Raw genomic sequence first — 21,861 nt, 5'->3', positions numbered from 1 at the left:
AGTTACCAGGGCTGCGAAATTGCATGAAATCCAGATGCAACTCAGAACAAAGTATCTCATCTCACCTCATCAGCTGAGAGGCAATAAGTAGATCTGCCTGCAGCTTATTATGGAGATGGCTCATTTGTACTCAGAAAGACTATTTTTACCAGAAACAATAAAAAGTCTGAATGTTGTGACAATACATAACAATCCTTTATCACAGCGCTGTGGAGTCTCCTGGACCAGAGAACAGTCAGAGCGTCAGATAAAAACCTAGTATTTATTTCGCTGTCCTAATTCAAGGCCGAACAAAACACCAGAACTATTGTCAAAAGTCTGTACCTGAGAATTTGATATTAATTAACGTAAGGATGCTAACTCTCATGAAGTGCCTCACACTAACTCTTCAATCTTGTGTCAGCAGAAGCGCAGACTATAAAATACAGGAGCAGACCCTTATAGCAATGTTGTTCTTTCAGAGCAGATGGACTGATAGCCATCATCAGCCCCTCTTCCAGTACAGCCATTTATCGGTGCTTACACGATGACACTACACCCCAAGCTGCAAAACATTTCAAAAAATGCCTAGGGGGCGGAAGAAGGCAGAGGATCTCCCCGAGGTCTCTTTACAGCTGAAGGCCCACCCTGAACATTAACGACCTGGGGTACCACTCATGTCCTTACTGCAGGCGACGAAGCCACGAGAGGGCAGCAGCATCTCTGCCTTCCCCCAGAGAAGACAACGTCAAGGCACAGAAGTTACTAACCTGCCAGCTACAGCTTTGTTTTTCCCTCCGAGATGTCTGTAGGCATTCGCGTAAGCCCACAGGAAAGCCTAAAATGCTTAGCACAGACAGCGCATCAGAGCTTAGAGCTTTGCCAGTACCTGCTCGGAGCTACTTTTAGCTCTCCTCGGCCCTCGCTGCTCAGACTAGGCATAGGAAAGCCTTGTTTTCAAATATAAAAATTTAGCCTAGTGAACAGTACATGAAATATTAATTAAATCCTTCTTGTTCTCTCATCCGCCAAATAAAACAGAACTCATGAATCTAAACAGTTACAGGGACGTTCTTGCTGCTTTCATTTAGGTAACACTAGACGCAACAAGAACAGGACCCTCCTTCTACGCATGAATTCAAGAACCTGGGAGAAAGCAAGTGGAGGCAAATAAAGGCCTCCAACCCCCCATGTCAGCACATACAGACCTACTGGTAAGAATCCCAGCACTTCTCCAAACTTTTTTTGACAAAGCTGACAATATTCTGAGGCAGCTGCTTTGTTTACCAGGATAATTAGCTTAAACAGGAGGAGCTGCTCGGTTTGACGATGTATTGTGGGAGCTGAACAATGCACGCACTCCACTGAGGCACGCCTCGTCCAGCTTCCTAGAAATCGCCGTTCACTGACCAGCAGAGGCGAGGGTGGGAGCAGTACACACCGCTCCGGCGATAAGAAGAAGGGTGTGTTAGCCTTCTTCCTGTTTGCACATTAAGATGGCAGCAAAACCAACATCGTTTTGTTGCTGCTCTTTAGTTAAAATTACAGTAAGATACATAATTTTCTATTTTGTGCATTTCTACAGCGTAACTGGAATTGATACAATTACGCTGTGAATTGCAAACACGCTAAGCTGTCACGTTTTGAAAAAGGATGGTTGGTGGTTACAGCATGTGGCAGGAGTCAGGTGCTCTCGTTGGTGTTCCTGGCTCTGCACAGCTGCCAAGCCAACTTTCTTCTCCTGATCGGGTGTACGGGCAGGCACACGTTTTGCAAGAAGCCTGGCAGAGCCAGGGATGCCGCTGCCCAGTCGCTGCCTGCAACAGCCGCCCACCCCAGGATCCCTTCCCGTGCACACGCTCAGCAACACCAGTCACGGAAAAAGTACTGGCGGAAAAGTCCTCACCTTGTCAGCAAAGTGCTTGATGATAAAAGCCTTATTTGACAGACGTGGTTTTTCAAAGAGGGCACATTTATTCAAATGAGTATTGTAGAGTTTTTGGGCCCACGTGTCATCCGAACCTTTTGGCATCTGTGGAAAAGAACACACAGCCGTTTAAAATGTCTTGAAAACTTTTCAGTAGCGAAAGAAACTAAGAAGATGCGGGACAAGACTTTGTGGTTCGCTTTCAAACTCCAACTCCTCGCATTTCCAGCACTGCCATAAGCAAGGAAGCCAGTAACCAGCTATGCGCTTGCCCTTCTAACACTCTGGACTGGGCACTGTCCAGTGGCAGGTGTAGCTGCTATGTGACACATACAACGCTACTAACGCTCCCAGTGTCACACACCTGAAGGCAGGGATCCAAGAGGTACGTTATCTGACTGAGCAGCATCTCAGGGGGTCAGAACTCATCCACCACCATTAGAGATTTCTTGTGATGCTCTGTGATACACAAGAACCCCAAGCTGGGTTTCCACTGAAGTAGACACCATACGCCATCCCCTGTACATGGCTTGGCATAAATTAAACTAAGATAAAAGACAAAAGGTGAGACACTGAGCGAGAGGCAATTTGGAGAAATCTGACAGGACCAAGGACTCCACTTGCTACACTCAGGAAAAAGAAAGTTGCCAGAGTCAAAACAAAGGTTGATCGGAGACCCAGACCCAGATACAGATACATGATGGAGAGGAGGGGGAAAAAAAAAAGCATGACTAAACCCATTTTTTCTCCTCCTGTAATTGCCAATTCTGTTTGTACGTTCTCCAAATCCTTTCAACAGCAGAGTGTCAAAATGATGGCTGTATGCAGATGACTTTTCCCTGTGAGGCCCCAGAAGCAGGACGGCTGATGACCTCTTTCTCTATGAAAGCCCTTGAACACACACCTTGCACTCCTCATCCAACAGATCGAGAATTCCCATTTTGGCCTCTATGAGGTTGATGCAAGGCTGATTGTCGTAGAAATCAATCAAGGTCCATGGTATTTGTTCCTTCATATATTCTTCTTGTTCCAGCTTAAAGACATGCTACATGGCAAAAAGAAAACAGTTTTCTGTGAAATAAAGTGCAGAATAAATACATCGAACTCTCACTTGAATTCATCTTGGCACATTATCCAGGCTGTCAAGTGACACACTAGTTCATAATTCAGGCTGTCACGTGACACACTAGGTTAAACTGAATAAAGCCTTTAACAAGTGTGAAAACGGCTTTAACGGCTATGAAAAATAAATTAACCTTTTTTTCCTGCCCTAAAAACAACAGATTAAATTAAAGCACTTATCCATATTCTCTGCAAGTAAGGTCTATTTTTTCCTATCTTTTTACTATATTGTCCTACAATTACTACAAGCTCTTTTCTCTTATGAAAAACTAACACAAAACCCAGAAAAAGCCTCAAGAACAGGAACAGCTACTTACAAAGTGGGATGTGCCATGAATTTATGGGTTTGAAGTTATGAATACTGCTCTATTTCAAGTAAAATTTCACTATAAATACTTTTCAGTTTGCTTGTAAAAGAACAGAGCTCCATTTTCTCTTAAATGGCTGCTGATTTTTTCTAAGATGATGCATTGCATTAAAATTTACTCTTCAGCAAAAACCTGCAAGAATGACTCTAGCACAAGAAATCCTTTAAGCAAAATTTTGTGGAAGTTTTATCTGGTTATGAAGATCAATAACAATGTAGTTGTATACTTATTCAAAAATATTATCACAAAATGAACTGTGCACAGGAGATGAGTTAAAACTTCAGGAAAAATAGATAAGAAGATATTAAACAGGCAAACTGTGGTCTTAATAGCACAAGCACCCTTTTTAAAAACAAAAAGAGTGCTGACTCCAGTTATTTTCAATGATGTTTTATCTCCCATTTAAATTTTAATGCCTACTAACTGTTCTGGCAGGCGGAACTCAACTCAGAGCATACCCTACCGAGCAGCAAAGAGCAGCGCCATGGGCAGGGTTTTGGGGGGCTACCACAAGCACCTGTATTTGTGAGCTGGCCTCAGCTGCCCCCCGAGCTCAGTGCACAAGCCCACAAACACCTCACAGCTCTCGGGCATACGTCTGCTAGACAGCAGAAAACTACCCTGACAAAGTGGTTTATCCCTTTTACTTCATTAGCTTAACGCCATCCTTTCCAAAGCAGTGCTCCTTAACGGCACCCGCGGGAGCCATTCCCACCCCGCCGCTTAACGGCTGCGTTACACGCCAAGTTAATTCCTGACAGGAAAGCCAATGGCAGCGTTTTATTGGCAAGCCATATCCAACCTAAGTCCTGAAAGAAAACATAAACCCATTTCTTCGCTGTAAAGGAATTAGCAATTACGTGGTGAAAAATGTCTTCAGACGTAATCTTCCTGACGGGCTGTGGGTGGCCAGGCAGGGGAAGGGTGGCCGGGGAGGCCAGGCAGGCTGTGGAGACAGAAGCGGCGGCCAGGCAGCGCCCGAGTAGCCTGCCCTCAGCCGGGCTCCGGCTGCCCCGGGTGGCACATGAAGGCTTGCTGCCTGCCACCAGACACGGGGCTTTAATTTAAAAGCAACTTCCACCCCGTGTAGCTGCACAGCAGCCCAGTGGGTCCGTGTCCACCGAGGCTGGGTTTGGTAGCCTGGCGGGGCATCAACACAGAAGCCTCATTGCCCTGTCCTTCGTGAGACGAACGCTTACAGCAATGGCGTGAAGACAGGGAAGGGAACACAGTGACAGTGATCTTTACTAAAGAAGCGAACCCTTACAATTCTTGCAGTGACTAGATTTTTTGCTCGAGAGCTGAGAAAACTCCAAGATACCTTGTGCTTAGCAGTTACGACATCCCGCTTATGGAGCTGAAGCCAGTCGTGGCACTACCAGAACGGAAAGGGCACACCGGGGCTGGAAAGCCCAGCCACCACTCCGGCACCCGGCTTACTCCCCGGCATGCATCCCTGCCGCAGGGATGAACAACGGTGCAGGGGGATCCGGTCCTGTGAGCACACGCTGCCACGGAGGTACGCTCGTAAAGAGAGTTCAAAGCTATTCTCGTACTGCAGCACAGCCTAGCAACAGACCTGGCATAAATAACTTGCCTCGTCATTATGCAGGTAAGACATATAATTACAACCATCACTAAGGCTGAGGAAAGAGAGAGAATCGTGATGTCCCTGGAGGAGGGCAAAGAGGTGCCTCTTGCCACACGTCAGTCATCAACTTCAGGATGCGGCTGAAAACCCTCAAAAAATAACACCAGGAGAGAAAGCGTGGGTGGCAGATTTCCAGCAGCAAAGCCTGGCTCTCTGCTGCCCGTGCACGGGCTCTCGCTGGAGGTTACGGAGACACAGCTAACTCCAACTTCATCCGCACGGTACTCTCACTGACAGGCAGTCTCGGGGTCTTAATTGCCAAGCACCGCTTCTGTCTTATAATTGTTACTGTGATTGGAATTTCAAATAGTCCCAGACCAGCAGTTAGTCATAAAATCTATTTCTAGGAGATAGTCGATCTTTTCCCATCCCCCAAAGCCCACAGCCAGGACAGCTGGTTAGTAGACTGAAGGAATTCACCGTAATCACTAGGGACCCAATTAGCAGGATGGACTTGGGTGAGGAAAGGGAAGAGGAAATGCCAGTCATTTCCTACTTACCATATTGAATTGCTGCTGCAGTTTCTCGTTAGCATAGTTGATACAGAACTGTTCAAAGCTGTTGATTTCGAATGTCTCAAATCTAAAATATGCAGATACTCAAAATTACTAGTGCAGTGAAAAAAACTGAATAAATGACCCATAATTTTAAATTCCCTCCCTCCAGTCAAATTCATTGCATTATTCCAGGTACAACCAACCACAATCAAGCAACAAAGCACACAAGGAAATGGCAAATTGCTGCACATGAACAATTCGATGATGCTCCCTCTTTAGGCAGGGATGAGGAACACAGGGAAGAGACTGATATTCCTGGAGAGCATGTTACGTTATCTTTGTTGTCTCTAGAAGGGCCACCCTGGAGGAAGCATGAGATGACAATTCCCTTGTAACTTTCCCCAATGCAATACATAAAGGAACTACCAACAGAAAAAATCTGAAATCCCACTATAAATGTCAAACCTGAAAGTCAAGACAAAGATCTTAGATAGCATGTCAAAACTTAACACCTACTTCCTTCAGCTGCAATAAGCAGCTGCTCAGGGTTTGGGTTTTTTGTGCAATCCACACAGCGCTACATGATAAAGACAAAGATGCTTTGCAGTAAGATAATTACATAAGAGGTGTTGTATCTCTGACAAAAAGACTCACCCGTAAATGTCCAACACTCCAATGAAAGAATGCTGTTTTACAGTAGCGTGAAGTGCTTTGTTCACATGATCTACAATCCAGTTAAAGAGATTAGCATAGATATGCTTGGCAAGCGCATCTCTGGCATTGATGGCATGAAGTTTAGAAATTGGCTTGATGTAGGTTTCAGTGGCAGTTGCAAGCTTCCTATGGCAAAGCCAGTGGGCCATCTCTTCATACTCCACGCCCATGAGGTCACAGAAGATGCTGAGCGGTTCGTGCTTGGGCTAATAAAACCAATCTCATTAGGTCTTGAAACAGTATTACCAATAGCACACATGCAATCATGCAATCAGAAGAACTGCCTGCTGCAGTAAGCAGCAAGAGCAGCTTCCTCAGCTCTCCCTCCTTCAAAACATAACGAGTTCCCTACCCACTTACCACATTCACATCGCTGAATTACTGATTCACAGTTTCCCCAGAGGCATTTTACTATACTTGTGTTCACCAAAAAGCCCCACACAGGGAACCCACAACCTTCGCAAAAATGAATCACCTAGCTTCACAGGGATGGACTTGGTATTTTGATTTCTTATAACTGACTGTCTCTGTTTTGAGTGAAGAAGCTACAGAAATGCAGAGGACAGGACATCAGCTGTGTGCTGGGGACAGAATGGACTGCAGCTCCTGAGTGGTGCTCTCGTCTGCTCATATACATCCATGGCTGGGAGTGACAGGCAATGGGGCATCACAGCCCAAGCCAAGAACGAAGAGGAACAAGTGTGCAAAGGCTGTAGTGCTCTGGTCTCAGTATTTACCACAGTATTTTCTCAGTGAATTCTGGAGACAAACATTAAGAGATTGGAGCACTCAAATGATGTTCTCTAACTCTCAAATTGGACTGTACAAGTGAAAAAATTGACCTTTGTTTAACCAGGTAAAATCAACTAGCAAGGCTTGCACACTGAGATGGGTATATAAGATTTCTGCATAAAAATCCATGCAGTGTGTTTACCACTCCATGAGTGAAGATACTACACTTTTTGACTAAAGCAAACTGATAACTAGAAATCAAGGAGGACAGACAGGTCTTTCCTCCTAAGGAACTCCCCTAACACTACTTCCTCATCACGTTCACTTTCCAGCCGATGGCTCAACAGCATGCTGACAAGCAGCGTCTTGACAAAGACAGATTATAAGGGACTGTTGCTACATGCCCAGTAGCTTCAGGGTACACCAGCTTTATCTCTCTATTTCCACGTCCTTATGGCTTCTCTGGGGCTTCTTCCAGTCCTTACAGCATACAGGTCCCATGGCAGTCCTGATACACCTCCAAAATCCAGTTAACTAAGCATGTCTTCTTTCAGTTTAGCCATACAACCTTAACTGGCTCAGAAGACAACAATGAAGTAATAATAATAATGAACACTGCACAAAAGAGTGTCACATTAGGGTTACTCAAGCTGACATTGAACAAACCGATTCATTCACACAGCACCACACAGAGCCCTTCGCTGAGCTCCCTGAAGCACCACCATTGCATCACCACACCAGTGCTTCCCAGGCAGACCAGTCTGCACTGTGACAGAGCTCTGCAATGACATGGCTATTGTCAGGGAACAGCACTGCTCAGGTAGCGGATGCCATTGAGCAGACATTCACTGCCACCTGCTAGATAGATGTTTATCACGTCAGGATAGGATTGCACAGGAACTTGCAGCTTTGTACGAGCTCATTCAGTGGGATTCCTGCATTAGAGATACCCATTACAACACAGAGGAGCTCATCATGCACTGGGGCTCATCAGCTTTCTACTTGTGATAATTAAATGATGCTTTCTTTGTAGAGAAAACCTTTTTAAGACACACCGAAGAGCCAGACTGCTGCTGTGGTTTCACAGCAGCTATCCATTAGCTGCCACGAACAGATGGTGTCAGACCAGGCACACTCATCATCTGCGGCCCAATAAGGGACCTGTTGTCTCAGCTCCAGAAACTGCTACTGCAGATTCTTGAGAAAGTGACTGATAGTAAAACGACAAAAAAACCCCGCAACCGTTGCTACTATTTGAAGAGAAAGATGAAGGCTGTGTAGTCCAGCAGTGGACATTCAAGGAAAGGCAAAAGGAGAAACTAGCCACTTGTGAATCCAAGGAATCAAAGTGTGACAAGCCAGATTTTTTTGTTTCTCATCTGCAGAATACGGACTTCAGTAAGAAGCCTTGGTCCTCACTGAATGAGGAGGTTTTTTGAGATCAGACTATGCAGTCCTCCTTGTCGACCACCACAAAAGTAAAAAGGACTGCTAAAACCATGACACTTAGATGAGTCACATGAATCATATCTGTATATCCTATACTAACGTCTAGACATCCCAGAGGACTTTGTGAAGCATTTGCTTTGCAATTATTCAGGCCATTTTGGCATTTAACATTAAAAAAAATTCCTGCAAAGCATTTACTGTGGGCAGGGAATGTATTCGTGTAGGAATATAAAGACCTAAGATAACTGTGCAGGACTTCAAAGCAAGCCTGTCTGGTAGGCTTTTCTAGGACAGATCAATTACAGTTTTGAAACAAAAACAAAAAGTACTGTGGAAATGTTAACAAATTAGAAATAAACACACTGCTTGCTTTTTTATATTGTTACTCCTTTTCAGAAGAGGTCCCTGCAAACAAGCAGAAGGCAGAACTGTCAGAATAGAAACCATGCCCTTCAGTTCATCTACTACTCACAGGAATAGTGCAGCTGTCAGAATCCCGAGATGCAAACTCCACGTTGCCCAGGTGAAGGATGCCAGCAAGGATTCGAAAAATTCCCATCTGGTAGGAATCACTAATCCCTGAAAAATGATGAATAAACTGTTTTGAATGGAGAGAGAAATAAAGACACACGAGCTGCAGTTGATGAAAAATTTTATTAAGAAGAGAAAAATGGTGACCGCTGTGTGTTTTTTTCAGAGACTTTGGCATTTGACAGTACTGCTTGGCTCCACTTCTATTAAAAATGTTTTATAACCAGATGCAAAAAAAATCCATTAAAATGAACTACTTAATTTGCTGTTTCAAAGTGTTTTGTCAGTGACCTCCAATGCTTTATATGCTACACCAAGGGAATCCACCATTTACATTCATGTAACATGTGCTTCTCCTACACTAGATGAGTGATACCACTGCAATTTAAATACCTTCTTCATGCAATGAAAGTATCTCAGTCCCAAAGTTTATCAGACTCTCCTGTTTTTACACACAACAGAGTACGAAGAAAATATACAGAAACAATGCAGAAAACACTTGCTGGTATATCGGATTTGGGATATGACTGTGTTTTACAAATTACCTAGCAAAGTGCAGGCCTGCCTGGTGTTTACCATTTCCTTAGCATCATTGACACCATCAATCACAGGGCTTCCACCTTGCTTTGTATAGTGAAAGTAATTTGCATTCCCTGTAAGAGAAAAAAACACATCTTTTACACAGACTGATGCAGAAATTCACAGCACATCTGTAAATCTGTGTAACGATTAAGGTGCTCCTGGCAGAATCCATGGTTTGAAATACGTCAGTATATTTTTGCCTTCTGGTTTCCAGGACCCACTTATTCTGGAGAATTTTTTCAAGATTTAACAGTGCAAATAAGTATTCTTAAGCTACCTGGTTCCTACAATAGGCCCTCAGGCATATTCTTTACCTAACCTTGACTCAGACTTCCACACCTGTGGAATAATCACTTTGGAAGCAACTATTCTCCAAGTCTGAGCCAACCCCCCAAGTGGTAGGTGCAAAGTTGACAGCAGCAGCACTTTGAAATTCTGTGGCAGATATTATTATGCTATTATTGCATCAGGATATTTAAAAAATTCTATTTTGCCCATTTGCTTCTCATTTCTAATTTATGGTCTGGTTTACTCTGACGAGTATCTGTAATCCGTTCTGTCTGAAAAGTCGTGGTTGGAGAACTGACAGCTTCATACCACTGTGGGGACAGCACTGGGCTTCACTGGGAGAGCAGTAGCTCTCCTGGGTACTGTGTAAATTCCTACGGTTTCAGTGGCCATGCTTCCAGCTGCAGTAACAGACTCCTTATCTTCTGATCTGCTAAGGTTTCAAGAATGTTGAAAGAGGAGTCTGCTAAATGGCTTCCTTAGTTATAATTACATCAGTTTCTTTCTTTCCTGTGTCAGCAGATGTGAATCCTAAATGTGCCAGGACGGTGCTGAAGAGCAGAGAAACTCTTTAAAACCAGAAAGATATTTCAGAAATTAGCACTGACAAGCTGTGCAGTTTTCCCACTGTGAAGTTAACTTAAAAAAATATACAAGCAGCACTGAAATTTATATTCAATTTAAAAAATGATCAGGTGATTGTCGGTCCCAAGGCCATCATCACGTCTTTCTTTTACAAAGTACCAGCTCCTGTTAAATGAGAAACCTTTCCTTTACCAACATTTTAATTTGAAAAATGAAAAATTTCATTAACAGTTTTGTTATCACCAGGTTAGCAGAGATGGTAAAGTAATTGTTGGTAACAGCCCAAGTGAAAGTATGCAGATGCAAAATAAAGCTTTTCAGGTGCTTATACCAGAAATGGTAAAATTATCTAGTAGCTGGAGCCATGGAAAAAAGGTTTTAAAGGACCAAGAGAAGAGAATTTCACCCTCGCCATCGGAAAGCTACTCTGGAATCCAGGACATAGTAAGTCCTAGTGATTAGAACTGCAGTGTGTTAAGAGTATGCTGAAGAAACAAATGTGTCACTTTCGTTTTATCTAAAAACCACAAAGTCTGAGATCTGCCATTTTAGTTATTTTGAATATATTTTAGTATTTGAAGGTTTAAAAACTTAGAATTTAAAAGCCAGCAATTCTTCATTTAGTTCTATGGCTCAAAAAGCTCAGAGATGCTGCTTTGTACCTACAATCGCACAACACAATGAATGTGAATTTCATACCTAATCGTAGAGTTTTAAACTCAGGTAATGCTGCAGAGGCACAAAGTTGGTAAAAGATGTGGTAATTTCTCTCCTCTTCTGCCTTTAAAAAGAAAGGAATTTATTATTTTTCACAACTTAACAAGTGCCAGAAACATCCATGAGTACAAAAGAATTATTATGTTTAATGCTTTCTCTAGCATTACATTAAAAGCATAGAAGCCACATGGAAAAAGGAAAAGATAAATCAGCATCTATCATTTCCTTGTTGATTAACTTAATCCATTTTCAACAGCAAGTAGCATGCAGACATTTTCATTTCAAAAAAATGTATGATTTCACTTTTCAGAACGGTGGATTACTATTAAATATAGATCAGGATTCTATGGGTGGGTGAAATGATCATACTTAGAAGCTTTACATTTTCCAAAAATAACTAATACCATTTGCCTCAGCATTTATAGTAAGCTGGTGAAGGGAATATCTTTCTTGCCAAGGCAAAGCTGGAATTTTAAAATGAAGGACAAACACAGCTCAGAAGGTTATGACTCATGACCAACACCATAATTCTGAACTTAAGCACTCTAAATTTCATAACTTCAAACAAAACAAAAAAAAAGAAAAATACTCTCTTTCAGCTAAACCGTGTGCAATAAGGCTCTCATTTTTAAAATATACAACAGTATTTCACAAAACACCCCTACATAATGCAAACTGTAATTATTTATCTTATACCTTTAGGCAGCCACTCAAGGATAAGTCGTATTTACTGAGCTCTAGACTATAAGGTAGGCAAAGATGGAGGAGGAGTGTGGGAGACAAAAAGGTTATGGATTTTTTCAAGTATGAAATAACAAAATGAAGAGAGTTCAAGAAAGATGAAATTACATATTCTCATTTGCCTAAATAATGGCAATTAAGACTCATTTGTAATTATTGCAATAGCAGTGAGTTTTAACAAGAGATTGAAAGTGAGCTAAGATGGCAGCTTTAAAAACCACAACAGAGAGCTCTTCTTGAGCATGAGTGGTTTCTGCTAGGTTTTGAAGCCCTATTCCACAATACTATGGTAAGCACAAACTCATACCTAGTAGTGCACTGGAAGTATTTAATGTTTAAATACACGGCCTTTTTAATACACATTTTACAGCTATGAATAATTCATATAATGAAGGGCTGACTTGGTTTTCTTTCTCTCCCCCCTTCCCACATGTGTTATATTACAAATACACTATTACAGTCATCTCTTAGGAGAGATAACTAGTATAACCAAGCAATAGCTTTCTTTTTTTTTAGCATAGTCACACAAATATACAGTGAGATGATTACATCAGTATTACCTGAAACACCACTCTTGATTTTTCCAAGAGGTAAGTTCTCATGTTAGCACCAATGATTCGATACCTCTTATCAAAACCGATCTCAATGTATTTCCCAAAGCGACTGCTGTTGTCATTCCTCGTAGTTTTGGCATTTCCAATAGACTGAAAAAAGAGAATATTGTAAAGGTTAAACAGCTTTTAGAGATTATCAAATCTATTTAATCTTCTACATGACTCATAAACACTTAACAACATTAATTTTGTCCTGGTGTCAAAATAATCAAGAATTTAATAAAGAACAATCTCCACCTGGTCAGCAAGTTACACCAAAATACGGTTATATCATGAACACAAGATTGGGAGCTGATCTCCCTACCAATGATTTCACTTCCACATAGTCTAATTTTCCAGGTGAAAATCCTTTTATTGCTCTCTGAAGTCTTCTAAAAGGAATCAAAGAGTCTAACAGAATGCTCACAGACACCCAGATTTCTTCTAAGGACTTAATAAAACTATAATAATTATTTCACACTGTATATATTCATATATGTATGTGTACAGATATTTGTATAGTACTTGCAACCTCTGTAAGTCTACCTATCATAAACCCATAGTCCAGCAAACAGCCCCTATGTCCTGTCCGGCTAACAATTCATTATTATTGCTCTACAATGAACCACACTTCCAAACTACTTCTGCAAACATATCATTATAAGATATTTACTGTGTGCCTACGTATAACCTAAAAATGAACATGTACAGAATCATGTCATTTGCCTGAAACTGAATCCCTTCCATAGCAGCTTAGTTACCGACTCGGAGACAGTCTTCAACGCTGCCCTATGTGCCTAATTTTCTTAGATTAATTCCATACAGCTTCATACACAATAAACAATATTCAATGTATTTCCTCTATAATATGTGGTTTTGGGATGCCCAGGGCAAATGATGACTGTGGCTCCTAAATGGTCTTAGTGCATGTCTGCCTTACCTCATCAGCGTTAGGATTCACCCCACAACAGGCACCAGCTGGATCCATCAGAATTCAAGGCATGCAAATCACAACATGCTGAACTTCAAAGAAAAGCATTTCTCTTCTCAATTAGATCATGTTTTAGACATCACATAGCAACTCACCTTCCAAAAAAGTCCTAAAGATATCTCTGTATCAAAAGGAATGGCATTTGGGAGTAATTCAGATACAGCACACTGTTTTATCATATGCCACTGTGTGTGTGTTATCAAGTACCTAACTCCGAAACTAAAGGTAACTAAAGAACACACAGTTGTATGTATGTCCTACTTTCCTAGTTCATGTAGCCATCCATAAGAACTCTGTACTGAAATAAAACTTGGGAAGAACAAATGAGAGTAAATAGCAATGCTGCGTATCGGTATTCCAAATCTGTAAACAAAAGGCCAGTGAATCAGGAAGGGCTAGCTGGGTACAGCATGGGAAGCGGGGATTAGGCTTTCAGAAACCCCATTACGGCAGCAGCAGCAGCACGCACGCCTGACCGAGCAGATGTCAAAGTGGGCATCAGATGAACAGTTGCTACAAAGCATGTAAGAACAAATTGCATCTCTGTAGTTCTACAGAATATGGAATTCATTCAAACTGAATGTACTGATACCGCATTTCTTGTGTTTTAAAATTACTGGTGCTGTGATATGTTTTGTTGTTGTTGGTAGCAATATAATATTACAATATTTTCAGAAACCAGCTATTACTTTGAAAGGTATTACTTGTAAAAACAGTTAAGAAAGTCTTTGGTATTATAAGATTGGTTACCAGAGTACATACTAAGCTGAACAACTAGCATAGCTATACAGGGTAACAAAAGAATGAGAGGCAGGAAATTACATATAAAGATGTGATTTAAGACTTCACAATTTCTATATCTGCAATATGAAAACTGTATGTAGTCATTGACTAGAAAACTAATTATTCAAATAGTTTCTAGAAACGTATAGTGGTCACTTGATATTACAGAGTATCTAGTAGGCAAAGATGATGTGAAATCCTGACACTAACGATGGTAGCTCATAAAATGCTGATGTTTAGGTTGTCCAAATAGAAATTAAAAAATAAAATTACCTTCTGCTCCTAAGATTTTACAATCATCTTAGCAAATGAGGAGTTTCCTGTTTCTAAAATGAAGTATTCATTTTCTTCCTAATCTACATGGGTTAATTTGCGTTTCTGCTGACTTGATCAACTGAAGAGTTCGAAACATAAATTTTGCTATCCTAGAGTCTGTCTCAACAGCACATTTCACAACACTCACTCTAAAGCTTATTTAAAGTTCAAGTGTTTGAAGTTAAAAGGATAACTTTCATACAGTTATAACAACGTTTAAAGTAACTTAAATTTTAGATATACCCAGGTTCATGAAATCGTTGCTACCCCTAGAAAATAAAAATAAAGCACCATCATTGTTTTTTACTGGATGAAAAAAGGCATGGATGGAAAGTTTATTTCTAGTCCTCAATTAAAACTTCCTTGCTTTGGAAACTAAATCAGACAATTAGTGGTGAGCTGATGGCCACTGACTGGGAGGTGGGGTCCAAGGACTGAGAGAGAATGACGTTTGGTTCAGGCTTTGAGACTGAACAGAAGAAGTGGCACAGGGAAACCAGCTGACAGTTTGTATTTCACCCAGCAAACAAAGAGCAAACTGCAGACCCGTCCTGCAGTCTCCTACCGTAGCTGTCACTCACCAGACAGGCAGTGAGGACGTGGCCGCCTGCCTGGCCCCAGGTACCACCGCCGCGGTACGCAGGGGAAGGCAGGCGAGGTGCTGGGCACCCCCCTGGTCCTGTGAGCCACGCACCGAATCTCAGCGTGGCCAAGGATGGTATGACACTTACTGCAAACATTGGAGCAGCGAAAGGAGCACTCTGAGATCAGCTCACACCTGCAAAACTGCCATTGCTCCCCCAGGCCCAGGCTGGTCCCGCCAGGGTAGGTGCAGTTCAAGGCAAGGCCCAGCTCCTCGGGCTTCCTCTCGTCACTGGACATTCGGATCCCTCCACAGCAGAGCCCACCGCCACTCATGGCACAGCTTGTTTTATCCCACAAAACAGTTTCAAAACACCACACAGCACCACAAACCAGGCACAATTACCTTGTGACAGAACACACACAACTGTGATGGGGCAGCTATAGTTTGAGTATCATGAACTCCTCAGGCCAGGAGGAAAGAAGCAATAAAACATAGTTAATTTTTAAAAATACCTGAGAAAGAAAACAACGGCAGCATTTTGCATTTCACACTTCACTGCACGCACTCCATTTACTCGTGTCTGTCCACTAATACTTCACACTATTGCACAGAGATGCTAAACATCTACCAAGGCATCAGCTGTCCTAAGCGTTTTTTCTTAGGTCGTCCACAGGCACACGCATGTGCATACCTGTGGACAGCGCTACTTCTCTCAAGGAATTCCCCCAAGACTTTCTCTCTGATGAATCATTTAACATAGTTCCTTAACTTCAGCTACAACTTGAACCTACACACGTAGGCAAAGACACAAAAAACAATTCAGATGAGCCTAAGAAATGTGTTCTGCTTGGCCACAACATCAGAATTACAGCGTCTCGTGAGCTTCTCAGAGAACAAAGATCCTGAAGCAGAAGGGAACTGCACATGTTATCTCACAGTCTAAAGCCAGCACCTATGCTCCCATGCCGATGGCTTTGGGACTTGACTACAGTTAGTTACGCTAATTTCCAGAACTGAAACATTAGTCTGAGCTAACTATAACAAATTTATATCTTCTCTTGTGTTTTTCCCCTCTGAAAGAAACTGTGTGCATCTCACGTAACTTTGCTTCCTCAGTCTATCTTCCCTAATCACATTTCCTAAAATTGAACATTAGCGTTACTCAACAACTCTCTTCACTTCAAAGTATAATCTACCTGCCCCCGCTATGTGATGGGGTACATGTTCAGTGGGTAAGACCAGAAGTTTTAATCCTCTTTGGAATTTTACACACAAAAACAGTCCTCTGCACTTGCATTTGGCAAGTGGTGTGGGAACTACCAGTGTTACAAAGCTGAAGAGATTTAAAGCAGAATTCATACAAAAATTACTTTGTTATGTGAAATACATTAACAATACGGAAACATTACCTCCCATCTTCTCTCAATCTTTCGTAAATACTACCCAAAATGATGCCTAAAGCACCTCCTGGTAAATGGATTAAAACCAAAATGTTAAAATATATTTATTCTAGGTTCTTTGATCCTTAAAAAAAAGGTATGGATTGCCCTCTCTTTTGAATGCTTATATTAGCCCCAGAATAATAACTGCAGCTGGAGGGTGGGGGTTAGTGCGGCAGCTCTCTTACCTCCATGATGGGGTTGGAGGCCAAGACTTTCTCCTCAACGTTGGCTTCACTGGCAGACCCACTGACCGTGGCAAAGTACCTCATGGCATACTTAGCAGAGACGGTCTTTCCAGCTCCAGATTCCCCACTGACAATGATTGACTGATTCCGCTCATCTCTGAAACACAAAGACGTGTTAATTACCAGCTGTTCTCTCAAGGACACTTGTCCCCAACTTGGCAACAACCCTTCCACCATAAATGTTAGCAATACAGCAATAACGTAAACGCACGTGGCACAAACAAGGCTGTTAGTGACCAAGCTGCCCGAATGGCTGATTGGACTGCCTGCGCCCGGGATGCTCAGACAGGATTGATGCTGCTGCGACAGTCCAGCCAGCCAGCAGAGCTGCTCTAGAGAACCTGGCTACAGTAAAGTACCCATTACCACTATTCTCTACGTGCTTCTGCAGCTACTTCTAGCCAGAGTCTGTGGCACAGTGCTCCACTAAATTGTCAGCGCTCGTTAGTAAAGATCATTAATGCCATCTTACAGACAGAGAAATCAACAGCAGAGCCAGCAACAGAAACCTTTCGTCCTTCTGATCTAATCACCAGCTTTTCCCAGAATTGCTCTGAATCTGAAAAATTCAAGCAGGGCTGTTCAGGACACAGATAGCAGCTCTGGAGCGAAGACAATCCCTTTGTTGTAAAGTAATTTCTTCTCATTTAAAAAAAATAATCTCCATTTGCTACTAAAACAATTTTTTCTCATCTCAAAGAGGGCTCAATCCATAAACTCCAACTGTATGACTAATAAACAAACTACAAAATAACAAGGATAGAAATTAGCATTTATATAGCCTGAATCTTTTAAAATAAAGACTATGCATGCTTTATGCAGTATTTTTTATTTCCAAAGCAAAAGAAGTTAAAGTGAATTAGATTTCAAAATACTCCTATGAGCTGAGTGAGCTTAACTCTATCTTACATACTGGAAAGCAGAGAAAGAAGGAATAAAATTTTACCCCAAAGCTTTACAGAGCTGGAGCTGGAACACAGAAAGTATAGCCAAGCCCCAGATCAGGCTGCACGTACAGCACAGTGACTGAATGAAATTTCAGGCAGGCACACATTCAGGCAGCACTTATACAGTCTGCATGGCCTCCAAACGCCTGCTGAGGCCCTCAGTAAATGCTATGCAAGGCAAGCAAAGAAATATGCATAGAAAAACTATTTGTGGTTTCTGTAGCCTAAAGGTCCTCCAGAAGATCTGGGATTCTATTTCTGAGATGGTAAAAAAAAAAAAAAAAGCTGCTGATGAAATTAGAGGCTAAATTACAGACCACGTTGTTACTCTCAAGCTGTTACCTATCTTCAAAAAACATCACCAAGCCCCCAGATAAGAGCACAGCTCCAGCGTGTACTTCATGTTGCACAAAAACATAGGCTAAAGGAGCCTCTGGTTACGTTGTGCATCTCCGGGACAGCCAAGGTGGGATTCACTTAACCAAATAAAGGCATCGGTTGAAGCAGATTTTCCACACTTTGGTAAAAGGAAATAAGTTAAAATAGCTGATTTGAGTGCTGATTTAAATCTAATAGGAAAGCGTTAAGAAGATCAAAGCAACCTAATTTTATGTTCTCAACTTCCATTTAACACATGCGATAGGTGCGAATGACTACAGCACAGTTCACACATTCACATACACCAAGCTGTCAGTCTTAGGGGGGAAGTTGTGGAAAAGCGTAACTATTCAGCTTGATACCGGGTTGTGTGTCGTCCAGGTTACAAAGACTGAACCGCCAGAGATGCCAGCCTTGGCCACAGCAAAATGACAACACCCGCCGATGAGACCTCTTGTTACAGTGGCCATCAAGCCTGCTGCGCACGCTCCTCAGGGAGGTCTGTGGTGCCTGGGATGGCTTGCAGTAGCGATGAAGATTTCCAGCTGGGAAAGGAAGAAGAAACGCTCTTGCTTCTTCCCCGTTCCCCCTCCCACAGTCCACCGGCGGTGGACAGATGTGCACGAGGGACAACCTGTAGCTCTGCACATCAGGCAGTGGCGTGAGTTATATGGATGCTCACGGTCAAGAAGAGCAGCGGAAGGACGTGGGAGAAGTCCAACCAAACGTATAACACCTAGGCTTAAATGAGACAACTGACAACAATTTTCCTCTCACCCAGAGAGTTCCTGCAGTGAGTCAAAAACAGAGAACATTTTCTTCATAGGACCGGCGTAGGACTGCTCTCTTATTCCTCTCGCGCTCTTTCAAATAGGAAAAAAACGCCAACCAACCCATGCCATTCTAAAATATGAAACTTCTGGTCTGATTTCAGGAGCTGCCTAACACAGGAGATGGACAACAACATAACAAGCTTTTCATTTGTAGATCACCAGCTCTTTTTCATGTATTAAATATCATTAAACATATGAAGACTCAGGAAGCTCAAGTCCTACAAAATGCAGCCTCTGATGATTAAGCTTATTTTTAGCTTAGTTCCCAAAGTACAAAAGGCTCTCATAAAACAAAGTAATGCAACCTCAGTACTACAGAGTTCTGGCAAAACTGTTAACAAAAAACAAACCTCTGTTGCCAACAGAGGAACACTGAAATAAAGGTGTCTCATTCTAACTGTCACATCCCTGAAGGACATGTGTGAAAGCATGGAAAGCACACGCTGGTTTTGCAGTCCCTCGTCCCTCCTCGGGAGCTGAGGAGCGGTAGGAAACACTAGGCTCTTCAGAGCACTGCAGAGGAGGGAGCTCCATGTTTTCACAGACAGTAATGAAAAGATGAGGTTGAAATAATCTCTCCTTAAGAATACTGTTGCTAATTAGCCTAGAGTTTCCTTCCTCCACGTCATAAGATACGATTGCTGCCATCTCTTCTGCAATGAATATGTGTGTTTGCAGCAGCTACGGCAACCATGAGAAACAAAGGGCTCACTCATAGTCTGCAGTGGAGTCCTCTCGCATTGCCCTGCCAGCGCTCCATCCACACTCAGACCCGCTCTTGTCTTCAAAAGTACATTAGTCCATTGTTTTGCTTTAACACACTGGAGTGACCATCCTCTAGCATATTATTCTTTCTGCTTTTTGGCAGAGAGAAAGGAAAACACAACAAAACACCCAAGATCACACTCGACATTTGAAGAAGGAGAAAGGACAGCATAACACAACACCCCAAACACAACAGCGGCAGGGGATGAGCAGTTACTGCCACAGAGCCAGGGAAGACTTGGCGTAGAGATGTCCTACCACAGGCAGCAAGATACTTAAGTCTTTCAAAAACGAGGGTGAGGTAGTCCTGCCAGGCACCTCTGTCAGCTCAGCAGAGGGTTCTTTCATGTCATTAAACTTTAAAGAAACAAAATGTGGTGAGAATTATTTTTAATGGTTTGGTATAAGCAATGGTCCCTCTAAAATATAACCTCTGCTTCTGCCAAATGAAAATTTCATAATCAGGCTGCACTGAAAACAAAACAAAGTAACAAAAAAGCAAAGCAAAACAAAGGAAAAAATTCCCAGAAACACAAGTTAAAACCCTCTGAGTTCTTTCTCAGGTATAAATAACACCTTTGGAGTTATTTTTAGTTAAATCATTAGCCCTCAACCTTTGACCTGACATTTTGAGCACTTAACATGTCACCAGCCAGGAAAAAAAAGCTATAATTAAAACTTTCACCCAATGAAACAAGTAAGTAGGGCAACAGCATTATGTGTGACACCACTTTGCAGCCTGATGCCACAATCCATTATCTATGCAATACTTCATCTTCTTGGAGCTTTTTCTCTGAATAAAGTACATAATTAGATGATTTTAAAATTAAGATTACTTCTGAATGGAGGGAACATTTTAATGATGCTTTTACAAAGACAAATGAGGGAAAGCAAGCTGTGAGATGAGAAGGTGGAGGAGTCCTCTTTCACCCAAAGGTGGATAAGGATTGCATCCTAGGAAACAGAACTACATTGTAGTGATAAGATACTAAGCCAAATTATCTTGAAAAGAGGTGTTTAACCCCAGCAGACTGAAACAGATTGACTGGGAGCAGTTTACCATTCATGGAGACACAAAGTATTATGTTCAGGCATCAATCAGGATCACATTCAGCTTTTGCCACTTCTGAAAAGTGCAGAAGAATAAAGGAATGACAAAACCAAAATAAAACTTCAGTTTTAAGATGTCAGGCCCAAACATTTCACAAGCTGAAATGTGAAATGATAGGCTGAGATTGCTTGCAGCAGCAGGGGATTTGATTCAGAAATCTTCCATATCCATTCTCTCAGAACTATACTTTAAGAGTCATGTGAGGGTAACAGCTAGTTCTTGTCAAATAAAAGAACAGCAACACACTATGGAATAAATAATTGATAATTTAAAATAATGTTACCTATTCAAAAAAATAATGCTGATGTCTAATTTTGAAAGGTAATATTCAGATGCTGTATCCAAGCCATACACAACTCTACTCCTTACAACAAGTAACGGCCATAGAATGAGCAATAAATGTCACTAATTTTTCATATCATAATTCCAGTAAAGGACAGAAACAGATTTGTACGTAGGCTGGTAAATTTTAAAGACAACTTTGCTTCACCTACAAAATTCTGTTGACAGGCAGTATGTTTATGAGGAAACTCACTGACAGAGTGCCAAAACAGAATAGATATAGACTTACCTAACTCCTGGAAGCTTGAGATTACAACCTACATTCCAGCAGGGTTTGTTTTCTGCTTTGAAAAACCACTGCAAAATTCAACACTAAAGATAGCTTCTGCTCAAAGAAGGTTCAGCACTGGGGGAAAAAAGAGTGCTACGAACCGACTTGAGATACCTTACACATAGAAAAGGGTTTTGCAGAATACAAATGAAATGACAATGCACAAGAAACCAGAAAGACGTTTAAAAAAAATAATCTTGTTTTCAAGATGTGAAAAAAACCCCTTTGTTCAGGATGTGCATATATCTTAATGCAATACTTTTAATAGCATTGGCTACTACTAACTTTAAATTCTATATTTCATAGAAATCTAAGGCAGATGCTTTCAGAAGGGCTCAGAATGAAGGAAACACTATTCCCATGAGGTCACAGCTGT

General features: G+C 41.8%; 1 protein-coding gene across 1 annotated transcript in view; it reads right to left on the bottom strand.

Annotated features, from left to right (window-relative positions):
• Positions 1–21,861, bottom strand: part of MYO5A (myosin VA) — a 105,298-nt gene that overhangs the window by 45,098 nt on the left and 38,339 nt on the right. Inside the window, exons 5-13 of the mRNA XM_049812438.1 lie at positions 16,779–16,935; positions 12,444–12,587; positions 11,125–11,206; positions 9,516–9,623; positions 8,912–9,018; positions 6,199–6,464; positions 5,548–5,629; positions 2,811–2,951; positions 1,886–2,011 (exon numbers count right to left, since the gene is read on the bottom strand). Of these exons, the coding sequence (XP_049668395.1) occupies positions 1,886–2,011; positions 2,811–2,951; positions 5,548–5,629; positions 6,199–6,464; positions 8,912–9,018; positions 9,516–9,623; positions 11,125–11,206; positions 12,444–12,587; positions 16,779–16,935 (1,213 nt within the window). The remainder of the gene's footprint in view (positions 1–1,885; positions 2,012–2,810; positions 2,952–5,547; positions 5,630–6,198; positions 6,465–8,911; positions 9,019–9,515; positions 9,624–11,124; positions 11,207–12,443; positions 12,588–16,778; positions 16,936–21,861) is intronic.

The sequence above is a fragment of the Accipiter gentilis genome, chromosome 10 (genome assembly GCF_929443795.1).
Source record: "Accipiter gentilis chromosome 10, bAccGen1.1, whole genome shotgun sequence".
NCBI classification, from domain to species: domain Eukaryota; kingdom Metazoa; phylum Chordata; class Aves; order Accipitriformes; family Accipitridae; genus Astur; species Astur gentilis.
The sequence above is the reverse complement of the archived record's forward strand: the minus strand, read 5'-3'. Positions and strand labels throughout refer to the sequence as shown.